At 53.4% G+C, this 20,198-nt stretch overlaps 1 protein-coding gene across 3 annotated transcripts in view; it reads left to right on the forward strand.

The window, feature by feature from the left end:
* Positions 1 to 1,811: 1,811 nt before the first annotated feature.
* The window catches only part of NOS1AP (nitric oxide synthase 1 adaptor protein), a 45,870-nt gene continuing 27,483 nt past the window's right edge, over positions 1,812 to 20,198 (forward strand). Inside the window, exons 1-2 of one of the 3 annotated variants that reach the window (XM_054211213.1) lie at positions 1,812 to 2,012; positions 12,215 to 12,286. In XM_054211213.1, the coding sequence (XP_054067188.1) occupies positions 1,908 to 2,012; positions 12,215 to 12,286 (177 nt within the window). In that variant the 5' untranslated portion in view covers positions 1,812 to 1,907. The remainder of the gene's footprint in view (positions 2,013 to 12,214; positions 12,287 to 20,198) is intronic. The other 2 variants (XM_054211211.1, XM_054211212.1) reach the window with 2 other exon arrangements.

The raw sequence follows: 20,198 nt of genomic DNA on the forward strand, positions 1-20,198 counted from the left end.
GGGCTCCAGAGAAGCTGTGAGATCTCTCTCCCTGGGGATACTTGCAGCTTGCCTGTACACAGCCCTGAGCTATTGCTGGTGTGTTGAAGCTTGCCCTGCTTGGAGCAGGCATTGGACTACAGACCTCTAGGGGACTTCTCCACTGTCTGTATCATTCCTGGCACCTTCAGTGCTGTCAGCTAAACCTTTGCTAGAGGTAAACAGAAACCTTCAGTGCAGAAACCCAGAGCATCAAACACCATGGAGCAGATCCAGGCTCAAGACTATCCCACCACCAGCTTCTGCCTGTCCCAGATTTACGCGAGCTCAAGTGCCTCGTGGGCGTTCAGTTCTCCTCACCCTTTTTGCCCAGGCGATCTCTGCAAGTGCAGTCACCAAGCTGCTGCAGATACAATGCACAGCACTGACCCCCTCTCCCCCCTTCCAAAACAAGGAGTAAAAGTTTTCAAGAGCCCGGGGTTTGCTGGCATCATGCTTTTAGTGGGAAAACATCCCTTCATTCACTTGTCCAAGTGCTGACAGCTGTGTGTGATCCCACCCTGACCCCAGTGTGGGCAAGCTGGCAGCACAGCAGCCATTCCCATACACCTCTCGTCAGCATGACTGAACACAGGAATTTCTCAGCTTGTTGTGTAATTGTCTGTACCCAGCCCATTATCTGAGCTTCTAGGGATGGTGGAAAGCCCACTCCACTTTGAGGGGAAACAAAGCAGGTTTTTGGATGTGACTGAAATGCTGTGGCTGTGTTCTAAACTCAAAGAGAGTTTCACCACATTGATTCAGTCTGGAAAATATGGATGGCACTGAATTTGTTATACCCAGGGAAGGGTCAACAGCCAGCGCTGCCGTTTGCATTGCAGTCATTTAGAAACCTGAGACGCATGAGCGAAATGAGCTCTGGGGTGTAGGACCATGCAAGCAGAGCAAAGCAAGGGTTTCCCATGGAGTTGGGGGACTTGTCTGCCCTGGGAAAGGTTTGTCCCAAGTGGTGCCTCTGGCATGTGTGAAGGCCAATGTGAGCTCTTCAGCTTTGCTGCAGTGTGACAAGCTTCACATCTGTCATGCAGTGTCTGTGGATGTTAAAGCGTAGGGGTACGGAGCCCTACCTGAGGGTGCACGACGTGGGAGGGGGTAAGGGATGAAGCGGGCTGGACTTGCAGTCGGAGCTGTGCGAATGGGTCCCTGCACATCTGGAAAGCAACTCTGGGGTGTTATCAGTGGGTGGGGGAGCACATTTACAGCTTTCAGGGCTTTTATAAGGTAGGGCATAGTAGGGTCTGGTCATAAAGACTGGCCTTTCATTAGGAGATTTTCCACCTCCAGGTCACTTCGTTTCCACCGTGTCCAGTGTTGATATAAAGCTCTGGATAAGGGGTTCACTGGCCTGGGTATTTGCAGCAGCCCAGGCTCTCCCACCGAGGAGGGATGCATTTCTCAGCCCCGCTCCCAGCCCAGGGCTTGCCGTGCGTGCCCCGGGAGGAGCGGCACGGCGTTCCCGCACCGGCGCACCGCCCGGGCTGAGCTGGACCCCCACCACTGTGACGGCTTACGAGGCTTTTTCTATTTTCCCCTTTTTTCCTTTTTTTTTTTTTTAAAAAAAAGAAACTTTGGCGGGGCTGTGGTGCAGACCCGGCACCGCGCACTAGATGTCAGCGCTGCCTTCCCCGGCGCCCCTTTCGGCGCCTCGTTTTTTAACGCTTCCCTGCTCCTCCCCTCTGGAAGAGGTGGCGGGGGGGGGGTTTCACTTCCAGACAACCCCCCACCGCCGGCCCCGTGCCCGCCCTTCCTCCGCGCTCCGCGGCGGCGCGTCCCCGCCCCGGGGCTGGCGGGCGGAGAGGGGCGGAGGTTCCGCGGCGGTGGCGGCGCCGGGCGCGCGGCAGGGGCAGCCCGGCCGCCGCGGGGCCGCCATGCCCGCCAAGTCCAAGTACAACCTGGTGGACGACCGGCACGACCTCCGCATCCCCCTGCACAACGAAGACGCCTTCCAGCACGGCATCTGCTTCGAGGCTAAGGTGGGCAGCGGGGGACCGGTGGGGGGTCCGCGGGGGTCCCTGCCCAGCCCTTGCACCCCCCGACTCCCCGGGGTTCCCTGCCGCCTTTTTCTATAGCCTTGGGTTTTCTCCACTTTCCCCGGGAGCCCTTCCCATTGGGGTACCGGCTGTCCCCCAAACTCAGCCACAAAGAGTTGGGTGAGGCTTCCCACCCATCCCATAAGGATGTTGAAGCTGGACAGGTGGGTCAAGCTGGAGCAGAGTCTCCCTGCTGCTTTCCGTCCTTGGCCCTGCATCTCTCCTTGCTCTGCGTGGCGTTGCTTGGGGACGTTGGCCCAGGAGAGACAGGTACTCTGTGCGTCTTCCCGGGAAAGGCTTGGGCTTTTCTCTGCTTTTCCAGCGCTGTGGGTAGCGCTGGAGTACTGGCGTGATGGGGGATAGTTGGTGTCCTGCAGGATGCCTTGTACACTGGTGCTCCTCCAAATGGGATAAACCCATCGTGTGAGTAGACGGAGGAACTGCGTGCTGCTTGCGGTGCAGTGCAAGAGGTCAGGGCCGCCCGCCTGAAATAAAAGCTTGTTATTTCTCCTTACATACATAAACCATTCTTGCTAATGGATTTGGCAGGAAGCGCTGTTTTTTATTATTTTTTTTTTTTTTTATTTTAGGATCTTTCAGGCTTTCACTCCACTTAGACTGTGGCTTCCTACAATCTGAGTGCTTGTGCTCTCTCAGCAGGCTGGGAAAGAGCGAAGCTACCTGTCTGTGTTACCCAGCCCTGAGCAGGTAGTGCTGGCCGGCAGTACAGTGGGAAGTAGCCGTCCAGGAAATTTGAAAAGGGGAAACTCAAAGTCTTGCCCCTTTTCCTGTTCCTTGGGGAGATGATTGTCACGTTGACGAAATACTCCCTGACTTGGAAAAAAACTGGTGTTGAACAGATCTTGAGTGGCAGGGAGGGAGGCATCTGTCGCGCACTGTGCATCTGTCGCGCACCGTTGTCCTTGGAGCTTGGGTGCTGGCAGAGGAAGAATCACAGCTTTGGCATCTATTCCTGTGTGCTGACCCGGGGGGACGAGGCTGCGGCTCCTTGGAGGGTGCCAAAGTTGTGTTGTTTCCCTCTCTTCTCGCAGCTGGGAGGGTTCCTCTGCAAAGGCCATCGCCTGCCTGACGGTGGGCACCGTGCTGCAGAGAGCAAAACAGCAGAGGAGTTGTTTATGGAGCAAACTCAAACCTGCTTTGCAACTCTTTCCTGGGAAAGACTGTGCAAATTCAGCTTTGCAGCCCATCCCTCCTGGATTATTGGAGCCAATTGCTGTTTTACGGCCAGCGCCTGCTCACCCCTCACCCATGGGGGGGCTGCAAAGCATCTCCCCTTCTAAATCCCATGTGCCTGGGCACAAGTGCTGTGCCTCTTCCATACCAGGTTTGGGTGGCCCAGCTTGTGGGGTGAGGAGTGGGACAGGGCTCCAGTTGCTCCTCGGTCTGCTCGTGGCTCCTCTCTTTTCCGTGCTGCTGGTCTGGCTGCATTAATGGGGTGGTGCGCGTTAGTCTTTGTTAGCTCCTCTTTCTCTTATTTTGTGCCCTGTGGTGTGCGTTAATGCCAAGTGCAATCCGTACAAAACACAGCTTCCGAATTTCTGGGTTTCTCCAGCCCCTGATGCCAGATGCAGAATGCAGATGGCTTAGGCAATTACTCCATCCTTTTATTAGATTGCTGGAGATTAATTAAATGCTTACACTCCTTTAGTTCCTTTTATCCCCAAGAATCCCAAGCGCTTAAACCCGCGTGGCTCTTGTTTTGGCCAGACACTCAGCGCGAGTCACAAAATGAGGAAGTCTGATTTAGAGCAGAACTTTGAGGGGAGATTAAAGAAGAAAAATGCTCATCTGGGGTGCCAGGACTCGCATGCCTGTCTCCTAAAAGCCTCCTGGGATTGCTGATAGGGCGGGCGGCGGGGATCCTGGTGTTACAGCCCTCAGCAGCCGGATCAGCGGTCTCTGCTCTGGCAGCCCGGGGTTCCTGACGAGCTTGCTTGGGGCTCACCGCAGGGGAGGAACGCGGGCCTGAGTCAGTATGCGCTGATTTATTGTTTTAATTTTTCATTGTATTTTTACACTTAGGCCTATGCTGTCTGCTTCTGTCTTTAAATGGCACACATAGGGGATGTAATGCCTGTTTTGGTTCATCCGTAGCTGCTGGCATCCATGCTGATGTTCCCCTTGCTTCTTGCCCGAGGCAGTCCCAGTGTCCCAGGGTGGGTGGCTGTGGGCAGTAAGGATTTGGGCCCTTTTCAAGCACGGAGGGATGGACTCGCTCTGAGGCAATCAGTGTTGTCACACACGATGCCATCAGGAGACTTGTGCTGCTCCTGTGTCCCCACTGAAGCTACTTGCAGCCATATGCTCTGGCACGGGGATACCGAGTCTGTGCGAAGTGTCCTCTAAGGATTATGTTAATCCATTTTCTGGAGATAAATCCAATAGTTTGAAAATCCCACTCCATCTTCTTAGGAGGAGTAATACATTTCACACTTTTGGATCTGTTTTCATTGGCCACCCCTCTTGGCATCAAACCCCTCTGTGTCCTTGAGGTGCCTTGGCCAGGCTGCTGGGAATCGGGGGAGCTGGCTCTGAGGGAAGGCAGGGCATTTGCCGCCTTCTGCGTCTTGTGGTCTGAATTGTTGAACAGAATCAAAAGCCTGGCCTCTTGAGTTAGCTGAAGCATTTGGATGAAAGAGCTGGGAGCCGCAGTATGGCGCAGGGGAGCAGGAGGCATAGGTTGCCACTTGTGCAATTGTTTCCTGGTGAAATAAATGGGTATGTAGAGAGTAAAGATTCCTTGTGTCCTCCTCCACCTCTCCACCCAGCATTTCTGCTCTGGTCGGGGTGAGGAGGAGGGAGATGTGAGCTTACTCCTTATCTTCCTAAAGCCTTGATGCTGCAAAACCAAGGGCCAGCTTGTGCAACACCAGCAATTCTGTGCATTCAGAAATCATGACTCAGGCTAGTCCAATGCCTCCAGAAAGATCAGCATGTGGAGGGAATTAAATAGGGTGGTGGAGCCTGTCACTGCACTGCCGGACCCCCTACCCATTGGAATGCTGGGGTGCACACAGAAGCTGTTACTGGTCCCCCCTGAGAGCCCAGTGAGCTCTCAGGTGCTCACTGGGCTGGGCTGTTGTCCTCCCCTGGAGATCTTGTGGTCCAGAGCAAGGTCCCACCTACCAAATACACATTATTTGGAAACAGCTGTTAATCCTTCAGTCCTGAGGCTTGTTAATCCATTTGCAGTGCCCTAATGTACATGGTTCCCGATGAAGGGAGATGGGGTGGGTGCAAAGACCCTCTCTGCTGCTCCCCCATCTGCAGGTGAGGGAAGAAGCTGTCCCTTCTCCCAGAAGATCCCTGTCCAAGCAAACCATGGTCCTTGGGAAAACCCATCGCCTGCAGTCCGTGACTGCCGTGGGCTGGGACAAGCCATGTGCTGAGACCCAGCTTTTCTGACGACAGCCCTCTTTGCGGATAAATGTGGGACTGGAGGTTTGGGCGGGGATTGCTGTTCTTCTGGGCAGCAGGTGGGGTTTTTGGGTTCGGGTGGTGGTTGGTTTTTGTGGGCTGCTTTTTTTTTTTTTTCATGTAAGGGATCTTGGCAACCAGGCATTTTCTGTCATTTGTCAGTACTTTTTTCTGCTTTTGTGTGTGGGAAACTGAAGTTGAACCGAGCATCTGCTGCTGTCTATGTTTGGAGATGGGACATGAAGGACACTTAGTCTGATCCAGTATGTCCCTTCCTGTGGACCTCTCCAGCTCACCTGCCACCACGTTCCTGAGGCTGCCAGCGCTGGCAGTGCCTGCTGGTTGCTGCAAAGATAATCACTCTATCAGGAAAGGGGTTCTAGCCTCAGGTGAACACTAAGCAGCAAATGCGTGTGTGTTTCCACTCTTGTGTATATTTTTATGTATGTAGGCGCCATACATAAAAACGTTCGAAGTGAGTTGAGTTGCAGGTGGCTCCGATCGGGGTCTTCAGTTCCCCTCCTCTGCTTCAGTCTCCCTTTCCAGTGAGATTCCCTTTCCTGGAGGGCTGGGAAGCCAGAGACAGGTTTCACGAAGCTCTGCACCTCTTTAGCTGCCTGGGAGAGACATGGCAGCTTTATTTGAGGGCTGTTTGTACTGGCAGCTCTGGAGTACGGTGTGCTCTGTCAGGGCTGCTCAGCCCAGAGCAAAGCTGCAGTGTGATTTTTAGCCTGGGATTGCTTGCTCGAGGCTATAAATAACCTTCCCATGTGCCACAAAAGTTCTCGTCTGAAACAGTGGCGTATTCCTGCCATACTTGTTAAGTCAGTTCACAGGTTGCTTAGTGAAGCTCTTAGCAAAAAAAATAAGCTTTGCCAGGATTTGGCAAAGCTGTGTGTTCCCAGACTGTGGGTACCGGCTGGGCAGCGCATGGGACTGGCAGATGCCAGAAGGTCCCAAGGAAGAAGCGATGGGGGTGGGATGCTCCCAGGCCTTCTCTCTGGCTGCTGAAGTGCGGATCCCGTACACGAGCGGCTGTTAATGCTGTAGCTGGGTGTATGTGCAGGAAGCTCAGCCCCTGTGTGGGGGGCAGCTGTGGGTGGCATGGCTGGGCAGGGGGGATGGAAACGTGGGTGAGTGGACAGCCTTGCTTTATTTGTCATGGAAAAACTTCATCTCTCCTGCTGCAACCCCTCGCTCTGTGTCCTGGTGTCCCTGCTGCAGGGCCGCATCCTGCTGCAAAAGGTGTCCGCCCTTATTGCGTGAACCCCATTTTGGCCAGTGAGAGGGGAGGGTGGGTGCAGTGTACAGTGTACATGGCTGGGGTCTTGTCTTGGGCCCCCCAGAGCTCTGTGTTCCTGGTACTCGAGCCCCTGTGCAGCTCAGAGGCAGTTGCAAGTGCTTCTAGGCTCAGGCAGGCAGGTAAGCACTAATATTCTTAGGGCATCAGCTTGACCAGTGCTGCCGGGCATGAGGTGTCCCTGCGTTAATGCCCGCTGTCGGGTTGTGTAGCTCTGGGTCCGACACGCTGCGTTAAACTACCTGGGTCCCAGGGCTGGGTGCACCCTGGTGTCCTCAGGGTGCAGAGCCTGGTTAAGGGAGGACTGGGCAGGACTGGAGACCTCCAGCTCAGCAGAGAGCCTGCTGCACCCTCCTGCCAGGCTTCAGGCTGGAAAGCCAGGACTTTTTTCCATTGAAGTCAGCTGACATCTCAACTTTTCCATCCCTTTTGGCCTCTGAGCCTGCACCATTGCAGTCTGAGTAAAGTTTCCCCCTTTGCTTCCAGCATGGCTGGGTGTTCCTGGGTGCAGGGCAGAGCCAGGGCTGTGCCAGCCCGGCCCTGTGGCTCCCTGGGCAGGGGCTGTGTGTGGGCGACCGGAGAGCAGGAGCACTGGGACAGCAAAAGACCCAGGAACAGTATTTCTCCTTGCTTTCCCTGATGGTGACAGCTTGGGGAGAAGCCCTTATCAGCCAGGCTGGATGTTTCCCTGCGCATTGGGGAAATAAAGAGGTTTCAGATCTTGGGGCACCTGGCTGGGGACTGGTGCCCGAGCACTTCGGCCCCTGCTTTGTGGCACAGCCGTGTGTCATGGGGCCAGTGTCCCAGTACCTGGTGCAGCCTCATGCCACTCTGGACTCTTTGGAAATCTTGGGACCCTCACGCCCAGTATCTGATGCCTCCCACTCAGCTGCTGGTACCTCCAGTAACCCCTCCTCAGCCCAGGTGCAGGACCCCCTGCTCGGATGAGGTTCTCCTGGCCCTGAGGATGGGATGCCCCAGCCTGGGGCTGGTGCCAGCGTGTCTCCTTTGGCTGCCCTGCTGCCTGCCTGCAGCTCTTTTGCAGAAGCAGTGCCTCCTCATCCATGGCAAGCTCTCTGACTCAGGGCGGCTTTCGAAGCTGGAAATGCGGCAGCTGGCCAATCTAGACTCCCCCTGTACGTCGGGCATGTTTCAGCCCTGACCTTTGGACACAGTATTGGGTGGGCAGAGCAGCAGCGTGCCTCCCTCGGGAAGGCAGCAGCTTCTCTCTGGGAAGGCTTTCGCTGCCCACTGCTGCCTACCACCCACAAAGGATCTCATCAGCACCCCTTGGAAGGTGTCCCCCCCATCAGGGATGTGATCGGCCTTCGGTTTTCTGAAAATATCTGCCACCTGCTGTCACATAAAAAGCACCTTCTCTGAGAAAAGTCATTTCTGACACAGCAGAAAATGAGCAATATTAAACAACCTCAAGGAAAAATGAGAAACTGAGTGACTTGTGCAAACATTGCTTTGGCAAAATGCTCTCCTTTGTTTTCTTGTTTGTTTTTTTTTTTTCCTCTGGCCTGGGGAGGACTGGTGTTTCCCTGAACTGGACAGGTCTTTTGTAAGCCATGGGTGGAGGGTGTGTGGTGTGGGCTGTGTCTGGGGGCTCCTTCCAGCTGTGCCTGTGACAGACAAGGGGAGCCTGTTTCCATGGGAGGAGGACAGCACACAAGCCCCCTTTGGGTGCTGAGAAGTCCGATGGGTGATGGCCACCAAGCCTGTGCCATGGCAGAGTGAGGGGCTGCTCTTTCTGGAAGGACCGCTGGAAGGCTGGATCCCACACATGGGGATGAGGAACAGTGGGGGGCACAGGGGACCGAGAGCACCCTGCAGAATAGGTGCTTTGTGCCTGCCCACGCCACTGGGTGATGCAGCCCCGAGTGGCTCTGGCCGTTTGCAATGCGAGGGCTGCCTTTGTGGGGCTGCCAGAGCGCCTCGTTACAGAAGGGACCCCCTCAGCTGCCCATTCACTGTGGCTCTGAGTGGGTGGCCTTTCTTCTCCTAATTGGGTCGGGGAGGAGGGGGCTGCCTGAGACTGCCCTCCTAACTGTGTCCCCTGCCTTCAGAGCACGGGGATTGGTGACTCCCTAGTCCTGCCTGGCTCTTGGGTGCAGGTGGGGGGCTCCACCTCTCCCCCTGCATCCCCTGGCAGGGTGGTGGGGCCACAGATCTGGAGGTGATTATTTGGAAAAGCCACATCCTGCATATGGACATATGGTTTCCTCCTTGGTTCCCGGTGGCTTGGGGAGGGTGGGTTCTTTCATTCGTTTATTTTCTTTGTCAGCTCTCTTTCACACAGCTTTATTTTCCTTCCTTTTCTCTCTGCCACCTTCCTTTCTCCTCCCTGGGCTCAGCCCTGGCCCTGCTGCCTCCCTTTCCTGTGGGATCAACCTGCTGGGACGGATGCTGGTCTGACACCTGGTAGCTGGGACATCATCCCCTGCGGGGACCAGGGCCACCACCGTGGCTGGCACCTCGCTTGGGGCATGCGGATTTTAAAGGCAGGCAAAAGCCCATGCCTGGGGTCTGGGAGCCCCTGTGCTCAGGGAGTCCCTAGGTCTCCTTCCCTGGGAAGGGAGAGCTGGGTCTCAGCCTTGGGGTGGGATGAGGGGGGAACTCTGCACCCCGGAGGCTCCTGCTGCTTTGCTGATCCTTGCCTCTGCCTCCCCTGCTTTTTCCCACACCTCTTCCTGAAATGAAAGTCGGTGCTGTGAGTAGGAGGGCTGGAGGGGAGCAGAGCAGGAGCAGCCCTCGGTGCACTTATCGGCTGCAAATCACTAGTAAATACGGGTGGTTTCTCTGGCCATCCCCACTCCTTGCCTGGGAAATAGTAGTTTAGCTGAAAGGCTGACCTCCAAGTCCACATTTTTGGGAGGATACTCATCACATTGTGAAGGGTTACTCCTCTGCAGCGCAGTTCCCATATGTGATTTCTGCCCTGAAGGCAAAAATAATCTGGGGAGATTTTGTCCATCTGTTGAGTTTTGTGAAACATGCAAAAAAATACCTGCCTCCAGAGCAGAGGGAGGGGTGGGTGTTTTTGGAGCTGTGAGCACAGTAATCTGTGAAGTGAGCCTACGCTGGGGCTGGAGGTGCTGTGGGCTTCGGTGGGGCACACTCCCATGGGATGTGGGATGCAGCAGGATGCTGGAGAGACCAGGTTTGGGAGCAAAGGTGAATCCTGCATGTTTTGTGACCTGAGCCCCCTGTTTCAGGTGTTTGCAAGCATGGGCTGGAGGGGCATAGCTGAATTAAGGGGCATAGGTAGGATGGCATCAAGACACTTCCTACTGCTGGTGCTGTTTTCCAGGAGGGCCATCCAAGGAGGTCCAAAGTGGTGTCCGGTTTCTTCTCTGTCACTCGCTTATGGGGTGGCCCAACCCTGACTGTCTCAATTCCGGGCACGAATGAGTGTTGCTGTTGGCCGAGGTTGTGGTCGTCAACAAGAAGGTTGGCATTGTTTGAATTCACGTGGCTGTGGGATCCAGCAGTGGATGGGGCCGTCTCCTGCCAAGCTGCTCCTGCCACCGCTTGCCCTGTCCTTGCATGTGGCTGTACTCTGCGCTTGCCTGTGCAAGGAAAACACAGGGAGAAGGAAAGCGATTACCCCTCCAGCAGCAGGGACTTGGTGCCGTTGGGCATAGCTGGAAGAAGAGAGACATCCCCTGTCTGTCCCCTTTGCTAGCAAAAGTCTGTCCTCCTTGTAATTCAAGCTAAGAAGTTTCCCTTGCAGGTGAGTGGGAAGCAGTGCTGGGTGGTCCCTGGCAGAAGAGCGGCATGGGCAGGCTCAGAAGGAGAGGTGTAGTGGAGCCAAGATGTTCACCTGGTGGGGAAGGACAGGGAAAGGCGTTTCCCTTATGTGCTGCACGGTGACTGTGTGCTCAGGGATCTGGCTGCCTCAGCCCTCCTCCTCATCTCCTACTTTTGACTGGTGATTTCCAGACTTTGTATAAGAAAAGGGAATTGATTGATGTCAAGGATGCCTCTCTTAATGTGACCTGAACCTTTGAAGGGGTTGGAAGGCTCTGCTTAAGGGACGTGACTAAAAACTTATTGAGACTTGTGCTTTTGCAGTTGGGCATTCAGGAGCTGGGGTCTGGGCAGTTAATGCGGCTGCTGCCAGCGGCAGGCATCGCGGGCTTTAATTCCCAGTTACATAAAGCGTCCCTGCATCATGGCAGCCTGCTCCGCATGTGATGAACACGCCAGCTGTTTGGTATTTATTTTTATATCCTCTCTCTTTGCGTCTACTCTCAGCACCGACTGCCCGGTGCTGGTCGCTGGATGCCTGCCTCCATCTGCACCTGAGGCAGGAGCTGTGCGGGGGGGGCGCTCACTGAGTTCAGGGTGCAGGCATAGAGGTTTAGCGAGGAGGGCTTTCGGGGATGGCACACATACACAAAACCTAGAGGTGATCCTGCAGCCCCTGTGCTGTGCCATCAGTAGAGGTGGCAGCAGTGTCCCAGCTAGGAGTCCCGCAGTGATGCTGGGTGAGGAACAACGCCTCTCTGCAGCCTCTGCCGGTGCACTCACCCCTAACACGTGTTCGGCTATTTAAGCGCCCGTCTCAATGCTGGTGCTTGAAACTGGTGACCTGGGTTTTCATGGTGTCAGCAGAGGTTATAGCCATATTCACAGGGATGTATAGCCCTGCCAGCTTCAGTGCCCGTGCTGTGCTGCCGAGGGTTACGTCAGCACTCGTGTCGAGATGAAGTGTGGGAGCACAGGGGGCTAGTAAATAGACTCAAAATGCTTTTCTTCTAACTACACGTTTTTAGCGCTCTACATTGACTCTTCATTGCTGGTCTGTTTTCTGATCCTTCTTCTGAATCTGCCCTCTTCCATTTTATTTTTAAAAAGGTTTTTGTTCGGCGTCTCTCTGTGCTGGGTTGCAGCAGTGCTGCCTTTAGTCCCCTTTGAATAGCAAAGCAGCTCCTTTCTTCTGGAGGCTTGGCCTGGAGGCTCAGCATCTCTGCAAAAACAGCCAAGGGTTTGGCAGGGCTGTGATTAAGCAGTGAAAGGCCTGTCACAGGACAGGTTGCCCCAGCTATTTTAGGGATATTCCAATATCCAGGTCTATAATAGATGACTCGGTGCAGCTGAGGGGATATTGGCCTATACCTATGTACTTTGATCATGGCATAGATGAATGAGTCCTGCTGGCCCGATTAGTGAAGTTATTTTATTGTTAGAATAAGGGCTGCTGAATGCTTGAAACATTTTGTGGTGAGGGAACAGCTTTGTGGTGGGAGGAATGCAAGGCAAGGCTTCAGGTGCAGTGGGCAAAACACCCCAGAAGTGACCCTTGGTTCCATCCAGGGATGCCATCGAGGCCATGGTAGGACCACGAGGTTTCCAGTGCTGTGGAAACTCAACTAATCAGTTCTTTCTTTCCCTCTAGTACATTGGGAGCCTGGATGTGCCACGGCCAAACAGTCGGGTGGAGATCGTGACAGCCATGCGGCGGATCAGGGTGAGTGTGGCGAGGATGCTCCTTCCCCTTGTGCATCAGGATTGTGGGGGCACTGCTCCTCGGTTTCCACTTGCAGCCTTGTCTCACATAAGTCCCATCCTCCAAGTTATTCATAACTCTGTATTTTTCACTGTCACTCTCTCCATGGAGACCTCCATGTAACCCAGGCTTGGTGACTGCAAGCTTGTGACTTTGTGCCACACCATCACATTTGGAGCATCCCCAGCGCTGGCCGTCCCCCGTGGTACCCAGGCATCCCGCATGCCATGGCTGGGGATAGCTGCAGCCCGAGTGGTAGCAGGGCTGTCTCCATGCTCATGGTTCTGTGTCCTGTGCGGGAGCATGTGCTGCAGAGGCAGGGATGGGGTGGAAGGTGGGTGCGAGATGTGGGGCTGCTGGCCCTGGATGGAAACCGTCCAAAATTCAGAGGATTTCCTCATGTATGAGTCCCAATTCAAAGGTAACAGCAAACTACTTGTGGAAGAGGTATGCTTGTGTTTTACTTCTTGTGTTAAGTGCTTCAGCTGCATGAAAATAGAGGTGTTGCCTGGATGTGCCAGCAGGTTAGTGCCTGGTAAACGGCAATGTGCAAATTAAAGTGCTGAGTAACGAGCTCTGGTGCTGGCCAGCAGCGAGCTTGTTTAATGGCAAGTAGGTCAGGGGATGTCAGCTGCTAATGAAGTCATCTGGCTTCCCAAAATACTTGTAGTCAGGATACGGGGCAATCTCTCCGTATAATGCTTGGGTGATAGCCAGGAGAGGAGCTTTTCCTCTGCTCCCCACCCTCTCGCCTGCACAACTGGAAGGTGTTCAAGAGTGGGCTGGGAGGTGAGCGAACCACACACCCAGTGAGGTTGCTGCCCCCAGGCTCAAAACAGCAGGAGCTTGACTGCTCTTCGGCGCATGAGACAGCCCTTTGGGTGGTGGCTGGACCTTGGTCTGACGTATATGGTGGTGTGGCCACAGGCATAGGTAGTTGGGACTGTGTGGCCACAGGCGCAGGTAGTTGGGTCTGTTCCATAGGTCACAAGCAAGAGGTCTACCCTGTCTTCCAGGGATGGCTCTCTCCTGGAAATAACACTCTTAATTGAAGGAGCTGAGGATGCTTGCAGGGATGCTGAGTAATGGATGAATTACCTTTCTGGTGGCCTCATGGGATCCCACGAGCTCGTGTGGCTGAGCAGCCCTACCAGAGCTTGGCTGTCTCTCAGCCCCTCCTGCAGACTCTTGCTATAATCTCATTTTCTCTTATCACCAGAGGAGGAGAGGGGTGGTGTACCCCAAGGAGAGGAGTATCATATTCCAAGGACACAGCTTGCAAGTTTCAAATTTAAGCGTGTAAATAGTTTGTGGGCTTTTCTCAGCAGCTTTCCTACCCACTGCCCTGTCCTCTCAGTGGTGGTTAATGCTGTGGCCGGTGCCCAAGCTGGGAAGTCCTTTATGGCATTACGTTTGCTCATGTTGGTTCCAGATGAGGTTTGGGACAGGACAACTGTGATACCGTCAGGAGCTCTCATAAACAGCTGTTTCCTCTGCTGCCTTTCAAGATAAGACTTTTGAAAGAATGCAACTCCAGCCCCAAAATCACATGACTGTGCAGCAGTATGGGAGGACTGGCACAACTTTCAGAGCTTAAATAAACCCTACTGTGTTTTTTGTTGACCAGTATAAACTTAAGCGTAGTCTAGACAATTCATAGATAAAGCTCTGAATGGCTGAAAGAACACAAATTAGGGTAAAATAATGATTTCTCATGATGAATAATGTGTTTGAAACACGTGCTCAGATTTCCTTGATCTAGTGTAAGACGAGAGAGATGCAAGTCGTTGAAAGGCCATGAGTTTGCAGATCACCTCTGCCAGGGAGACTTTTAATGTCTGTTTATTTGTCACGGGGTGCTGTTTGTGAAGAGGGTGCCGGGAGGGTTTGTTTGATGGGAGTTTACACATGAAGCCCTTCCCTGGTTTCCCGTGTTTTGCGCTGGCCTTGCACCCAGCAGCAAGAGTTACTGCAGCATTGCAAGGGCATTTGCTGGCTGGGCTGGGTGCTGGAGGCTGGCTTGAATTTGGCTGGAGGTCAAGGAATGCGTGTCCTTCTTAAAGCGGAAGGGTAGTTGTGTTCTTTAAGGAATAAAGTGATTCCCAAAATATTGGCTTGGGGGAAACCAGAGGAAGAAAAAGCTTATTTAGGCACAGAAAGCCAGCGATGGGAGATGTTCAAGTGCAAGCTGCAGTGGTTTGGTGTGTGGTGTGTGAAGCAGCTCCTGACCTTGAGGTTTGTACGGTTTTTAATGCAGTCCCTGGTTTAGAGTGGAAGCGTTATGTCCTGGCGTGTTCTGAGTTACTTGCTGCCAGTGACGGAAGGGGACCTTCTCTGCCCCCCTCTGCCACTGTGGCTCCCCTTTCTCAGTGCTGCCTTTGCGCTAGCTGCTCACTGGCCTTTGGCACTATTTACTAAATGGTTGAAAAAAATGACCCTACAAAGAAGTGAGGAAGCACCCTGCCCCACAGCAGGGGTCTCGAGGGGGAGGGCCCCCTGGAAGTCCCCGTAACTGCCCATGCTGGGGAGGGATGGGGCCATGAGGCAGCAGCATCTCCCTGCAGCACTGCCTCCCCTCAGCTCCCCAACACTCGGGACTCGGAGGGCGAGCACCGGGGGCCTGGCTGATCCCGGCTTCCTGTTTAGATGGAGACCTGACCTTCTGGGGGCAGAGAGGAAGGACATGGCATAGCCAGCATTGCTGGGATTCTTGCGCTGGCTGCGCTCTGCTGCCCTGGTGCTGCTCTCTTGAGAGCAAAGCAGAGCAACAGGTTGTGGGCAGAATGGCTCCACCAGAGCAAGATGTAGATATCAAGCCCAAATTTGGTCCCTTGCGTGGATCTGGATTGAGAGGGACTTTATCCAGGGAGTCGATGTTGCAGGGCAGGGATGCTGTCCCCATCCTCCCGCTGCTGAAGGGCTGGCAGCAGCATGGCCACCCTCACGGTGCTCTCCAGAGGGACGGTTTCTGTCCAGAAGCAGGAGGATGTTGGAGAATTCTCGGGATTCTCGCAGCTCGGGGGAGAGGAGGGAAGGGGAGGTGCTCAGCTGGCTGCCTCTGCCTTCCTGTGTTTCCTGCCTGCTCCGGCTGGCTTGCTGCGGACGCAGCCCTGTCATGCTCTGCACCTTGGTGCAAATCCCTGGCCCTGGAAGGACTCGGTGGACTGGGACGTTGGCCCTGTCAAGGATGCACTTGGACAGCAATTTTCTGAGTGTTTGCTGCAGCTTTCCTGCAGAGCCTACATCTTCTAGCTCTTTTCCAGGGCACCAATGGCCACGTCAGTACTAATAAATACAGTAGGCCAGGGCTTGCTTTCCTGGCAGGCGGCTGGGCTTATGTTCATACAACTGACCCCCTTCTCCTCCTCATCCCACAGCAGGGTGACCAAGTCCATGTTGCTTCATGCCCTAAACTGCTGGAGTAGATTTGCCTTCAAAGTCCTCCTTGGCTCCTCGGGATGCAAGGTGTGATGAACTGATCTGTAAGTCCAGATAGTTACCATTGGGCACCTGAATGCCAAAAGATCCCAAGCTCAGCAGTAATTAAATGCTCATTAAAGCTGCAGCCAACCTGTCCTGTTGGTGTGAGCCCGGGGGACCTTCCTTGACCTGACTCTACTGGGAAGCAGCAGCCCAGGTGCCACAGTGCTCTTCTGCTCTGCCCCGGTCACGGTCAAAGCTTGAGAAATTCAGATGGGAACCCATGATGGTCTGGGATGGGTTGTACGCCCATCAGTTACCGAAGAGGGTGTTAAAGCATTGGAGAGCAATAGCCCAATTGATGCACCTTCCTAACCATTAAGGACTAGTGAGTTGTTGATGATTTCAGTTTAAAGTGCCTGAGCTAGCTGCAGGGCACACTTTTTCTTTTTCTTTTTCTCTCTCTCCTCTCTCCTCTTCTCTTCTTTTTTCAGACTGTCTGAGCACTTAGGGCCCTAAATTACAATGATAACGGTATATCTTTTTTTTTTTAATGTTTTCATGATGTAAATATGTGCAAATGCTTTCCTGTCTATGTTCCTGGCATGTCTCCAGTGCAGGCAGTGCTACCTGGCTGGGATTTGGTGTGGTCATTCTAGAGAATTTGCAATCATCCTTTTTTTTGCTGCTTGGATTGCTGAGTGCAGCTTTAATACAGGTTTTCTTTGGTGCCAGAGGGATGAAATCCTACATAGGCACTTATTAAAAGCTGCTTCTGTGGAAGTCTTCCGCAAGCCTGTTTCTGGGAAGTGTCCATCTGAGTTTTGCAGACTCAAAACAAGGAGGCATTTCAATCGCTTTAAAATCTAGCTCCTTTACACCTCCTACTCTGTCAGGTACATCTGATTTTGTTGGACTTCTGCTGCTTTGCATAGCTGAGCTCTATTTTAGCAAATTGGCAAAATTGCCGGATTTCAACAAGCTTGGAAGATTTTGCATCCTGCAAGCCACATGCACAGTCGAACTGGTGTGAAAATTGCTGCATTTGGCCGGTTATTTCTGTAGAGCACCTGGAGTGATTTTGAGCTCTTTCAGTTGAAATATTTCCGAGATACCTCTGTTCCTACAATGGCGAGTTCAGAAAAGTGTTAGATCGTTTATAATGGTGTCATCTTTTTTTTTTTATTTTTATTTTTTATTTAATCGTGCAAGAAGCAGCACAGCCTTGGCTGTCCCTGCGGTAAAACAGAGCAGGATTTGAGAGTGAGCGGGCCCTGCGAGCATGAGCCCTGCCTGGGGGGATGTGGACCACAGGCAGCAGGCTGGCCAGGAGATGCTCAGGCTTTGACCGCCTGAAGAGCACAGCCTGCTCTTGGCCAAGTCACGGCGCGGCACTCGCTGCGAGGTGAATTATCGGCTCACTAATGACCTGACATGATTATCCGAGATAAACAAGATTAGGTTGTATTAGATCTGGGAGGAACCAAAGGGATATCTGTAATAATTTCAATTGCGCTTTCAGTGCTCTGACAGTTGCAGTAAGAAGGGTGAAGGCTCCCGGGCAAGTTCATTGCATTTCTCTCTTCACCACTAGTGCCACTTAACTTCATAATAAAATAATGGCTAGTCTGATATTGCTATCAACATGCCGCCTACTTGATTGCATGAAGTAGGTCAGGATCTCATCCTGTGGTTAGTATTTAATCAATAAACTGGTTAAATTAGTACTCAGATTCACCGGAGCAGCCTTTTGACTAAGACTGCCCATAAGGGAGGCATGCTTTCCAGGAGAGTTGGCCAAAGCGTGGTGGCCCTGGCTTTGCTGTCCATTTTAATATCATGGGCAGGATGTGGCGAGGGCTTTCCAGTGAAGCTTTGAAGGTTACTGGCAGCGTTAAGTAGTGTGAGTTGTACGTACACTCTCGTAATGCACATGCAGTAAAATTACAAGTTTAAGGAGGTGAACGACTCTGTGTGGCAGAGGGCAGGCATCTGAACTGGTAAGAAGGTGTGAAGTGTGAGCCATTAGCGCTGGAAAGTGAGGTCTGAGCCCCCAAGGAAGCCCAGTAGGGATGGAGCTTTGCCACTGCTTGCCAGATGGACTTTGGGAAGGTGCTCCCGGGCAGATGTGAGCAAGTACTGCCTGTGCCAGCTGTCTGCTGGGCTTGTGGGGTCATGCGGTGGCAGGAATGACTGGTCTGAGACAGACACACGACCTGATGGGTCCTGAGGAGACAAGGAACAGGCATAAAATCATAGAAAGGTTAGAGCTGAAAGGGAGCTTGCAGATCATCTAGTTGCAACCACCCTGCATGTTCCTCTTCACCCGGTAGCTGGCCTCATAAATAAGTCATGATAAGATCATTGCCTTTTGGTTCCCAGCAATACCCTAGCTAGAAGTTTGCTGTCAGGGTTGGGGCAGCAGCATGTCCCTTGTGGCCAGGCTCCAAAGCGTGGTGGGGAGGAGAGCTTGGTGGCAGGGTGTCCAGCCTGGGAAAGAGCAGGGGGTTCCCAGCTGGACAGAGAGCTTAGTTGTGGAGCCAGTGAGGATGAAGGAAACCATAACCTCGACAGGGGAGCGTGCTTTGAGAAGGCTGATGAGCCAGGAGGTGCGTGCTGTTGTGTGGTTTTCCCCATACCTCCTGTATCTCAGAGGAGCTCAGGACTTCTCCTCTGGGCAAGAGTCCCATGGGCAGGCGGTGCTCAGGGCTCTGACAGGAGCACATCAACTGGTGCTGGACATACCAGTTCAAGCAGCAATGCCCCTGGTGGGTGATGCTGGCCTGTAGCCAGGCAAATGCCTTTGAGAGGGCTGGGAGCCAAGTAGGCTCCGAGCCCAGGGCAGGACTGAAGCTGTTGGCAAAAAGCTGGGAGGCAGCAGTGCCTTGTGTTCCCTATGTCCCCGTCTGCATCCTTGCCCTGTGTTTGCTTGGGTTGGCCTTTCCTCGGTTGGGCTTTCTTCCTTCTCCAAGAGCCAACGGCATCTCCCTGTGACTCACCTCGCACCCCGTCTGGGGGCTTTCTCCAGAGGTGCTTGTGGTGAGTCACGTTACTGGCTTGCCGATGCCATCATCTGAGCCATCGGCAAATATCTGCTGGGAGCTCAAGGGAGAGGATGGGGAGGCTGCCAGGCTCCCTGAACGTGGGGGAGAGGGCAGACCTTCAGCATCACTCCTTCCTAGCCCGGGAGTGCTCTGCCAGCTCCAAGCCCTCTCTGAATTCATGGAGAGCCTGTCAAGTCATTTCGCAAATGTCTGTCCCCTTTTGTGCCCCCTCCTCTTGTTCCTGCTTCATGTTTGTTCTTCCTTGGCGATGTTACTTCAATCAAGCATTGAGCCCTTGGGCTCTAGCAGAGAACACGCAGAGGAGTCAATGCATGATGGAGAGGTGCCCCTGGCCTTCCGTGTTGGAAGGCTCCCCATGTTGCAGACGTGGTTTTTGTAGCACAGCCAGCCCAGTTCAGTGCCAGGGCTCAGCAGCAGTAGGAGCAGGGGGTCCAGTGTTGTAAACCTTGTTTTCCGCAGGAACATGGCGCAGCTGGGGCACGGACGCACGTAAGGTCAGCAGCGCACGTAAGGTCTGCAGCACACGCAAATGCTGGTAATGCCGAGGTGGCTCTCCTGCTCTCTGCGTGCCCGCTCTGGCTTTTCCTCCTGCCTAGAAGGGAACGATTGTTGCGCGCTCTGACTCACAGGCATGATTGAATTTAGCCTGGCTGTCAAGTGTGAGGTCTGCAGCTTGTTCTGGGAGATTTTGGGGTCATGAGAGCACTGGTAATTACTGTTTGTGAGGGTTTGAAGAGTTCTTACAGAAGCCATCGTCCTTTGATAGCTCTCTGCTCCTTCTGCAAAGTGACAGAGCTGCCTTTGATTGCCTGACCCTCTAACTTGTGTAAACCTCTGCAGAAAGTATTGTTATTGAGGCAAAGGGCTGTGTTCAGTGTCACCAGCCATAACACACCCAGCTCAGTGCTCTTCAGCCCCACCGCTGTCATGGAGAGATGACAGGCTCTTCTGCCGCTAGAAACTTTCTAGCGAAGATAACCGTCTCCACTTACCTTTGCATTTTAGAGTAAATTCCTAACTGCGCATAGGAATAAGCTCCAGGTGCACCTGAGAGGTTGTTGAGAGGAGAAAATGGGTTTGAGAGGAGTACGCTGGGATGTGGCTGATTTCAGGGTCTGCAACTCATCCTGGCATCTCTCAGCACTTTCCTGGCCAGAGCTGGACCCACCCCCCTTTTGCAGTCCCTTGAGTTTGTGTCTCCTCACACCCATGCCATTGCTTTTAATTGGAGGTTTTGTCTTCTGGTTTACTGCAACATGGAATTTTCCTGTGTTTTTTAGTAAATTAGGGCTTTCATCTGTTTGCTGCCATCATGGCAGTGCTTTACTCTTTACAAACGTTCCCTTGTGCTGACCGCTGAAGCTGATGTTGCATGGACCTGAGCAGAA

The sequence above is a fragment of the Rissa tridactyla genome, chromosome 8 (genome assembly GCF_028500815.1).
Source record: "Rissa tridactyla isolate bRisTri1 chromosome 8, bRisTri1.patW.cur.20221130, whole genome shotgun sequence".
NCBI classification, from domain to species: domain Eukaryota; kingdom Metazoa; phylum Chordata; class Aves; order Charadriiformes; family Laridae; genus Rissa; species Rissa tridactyla.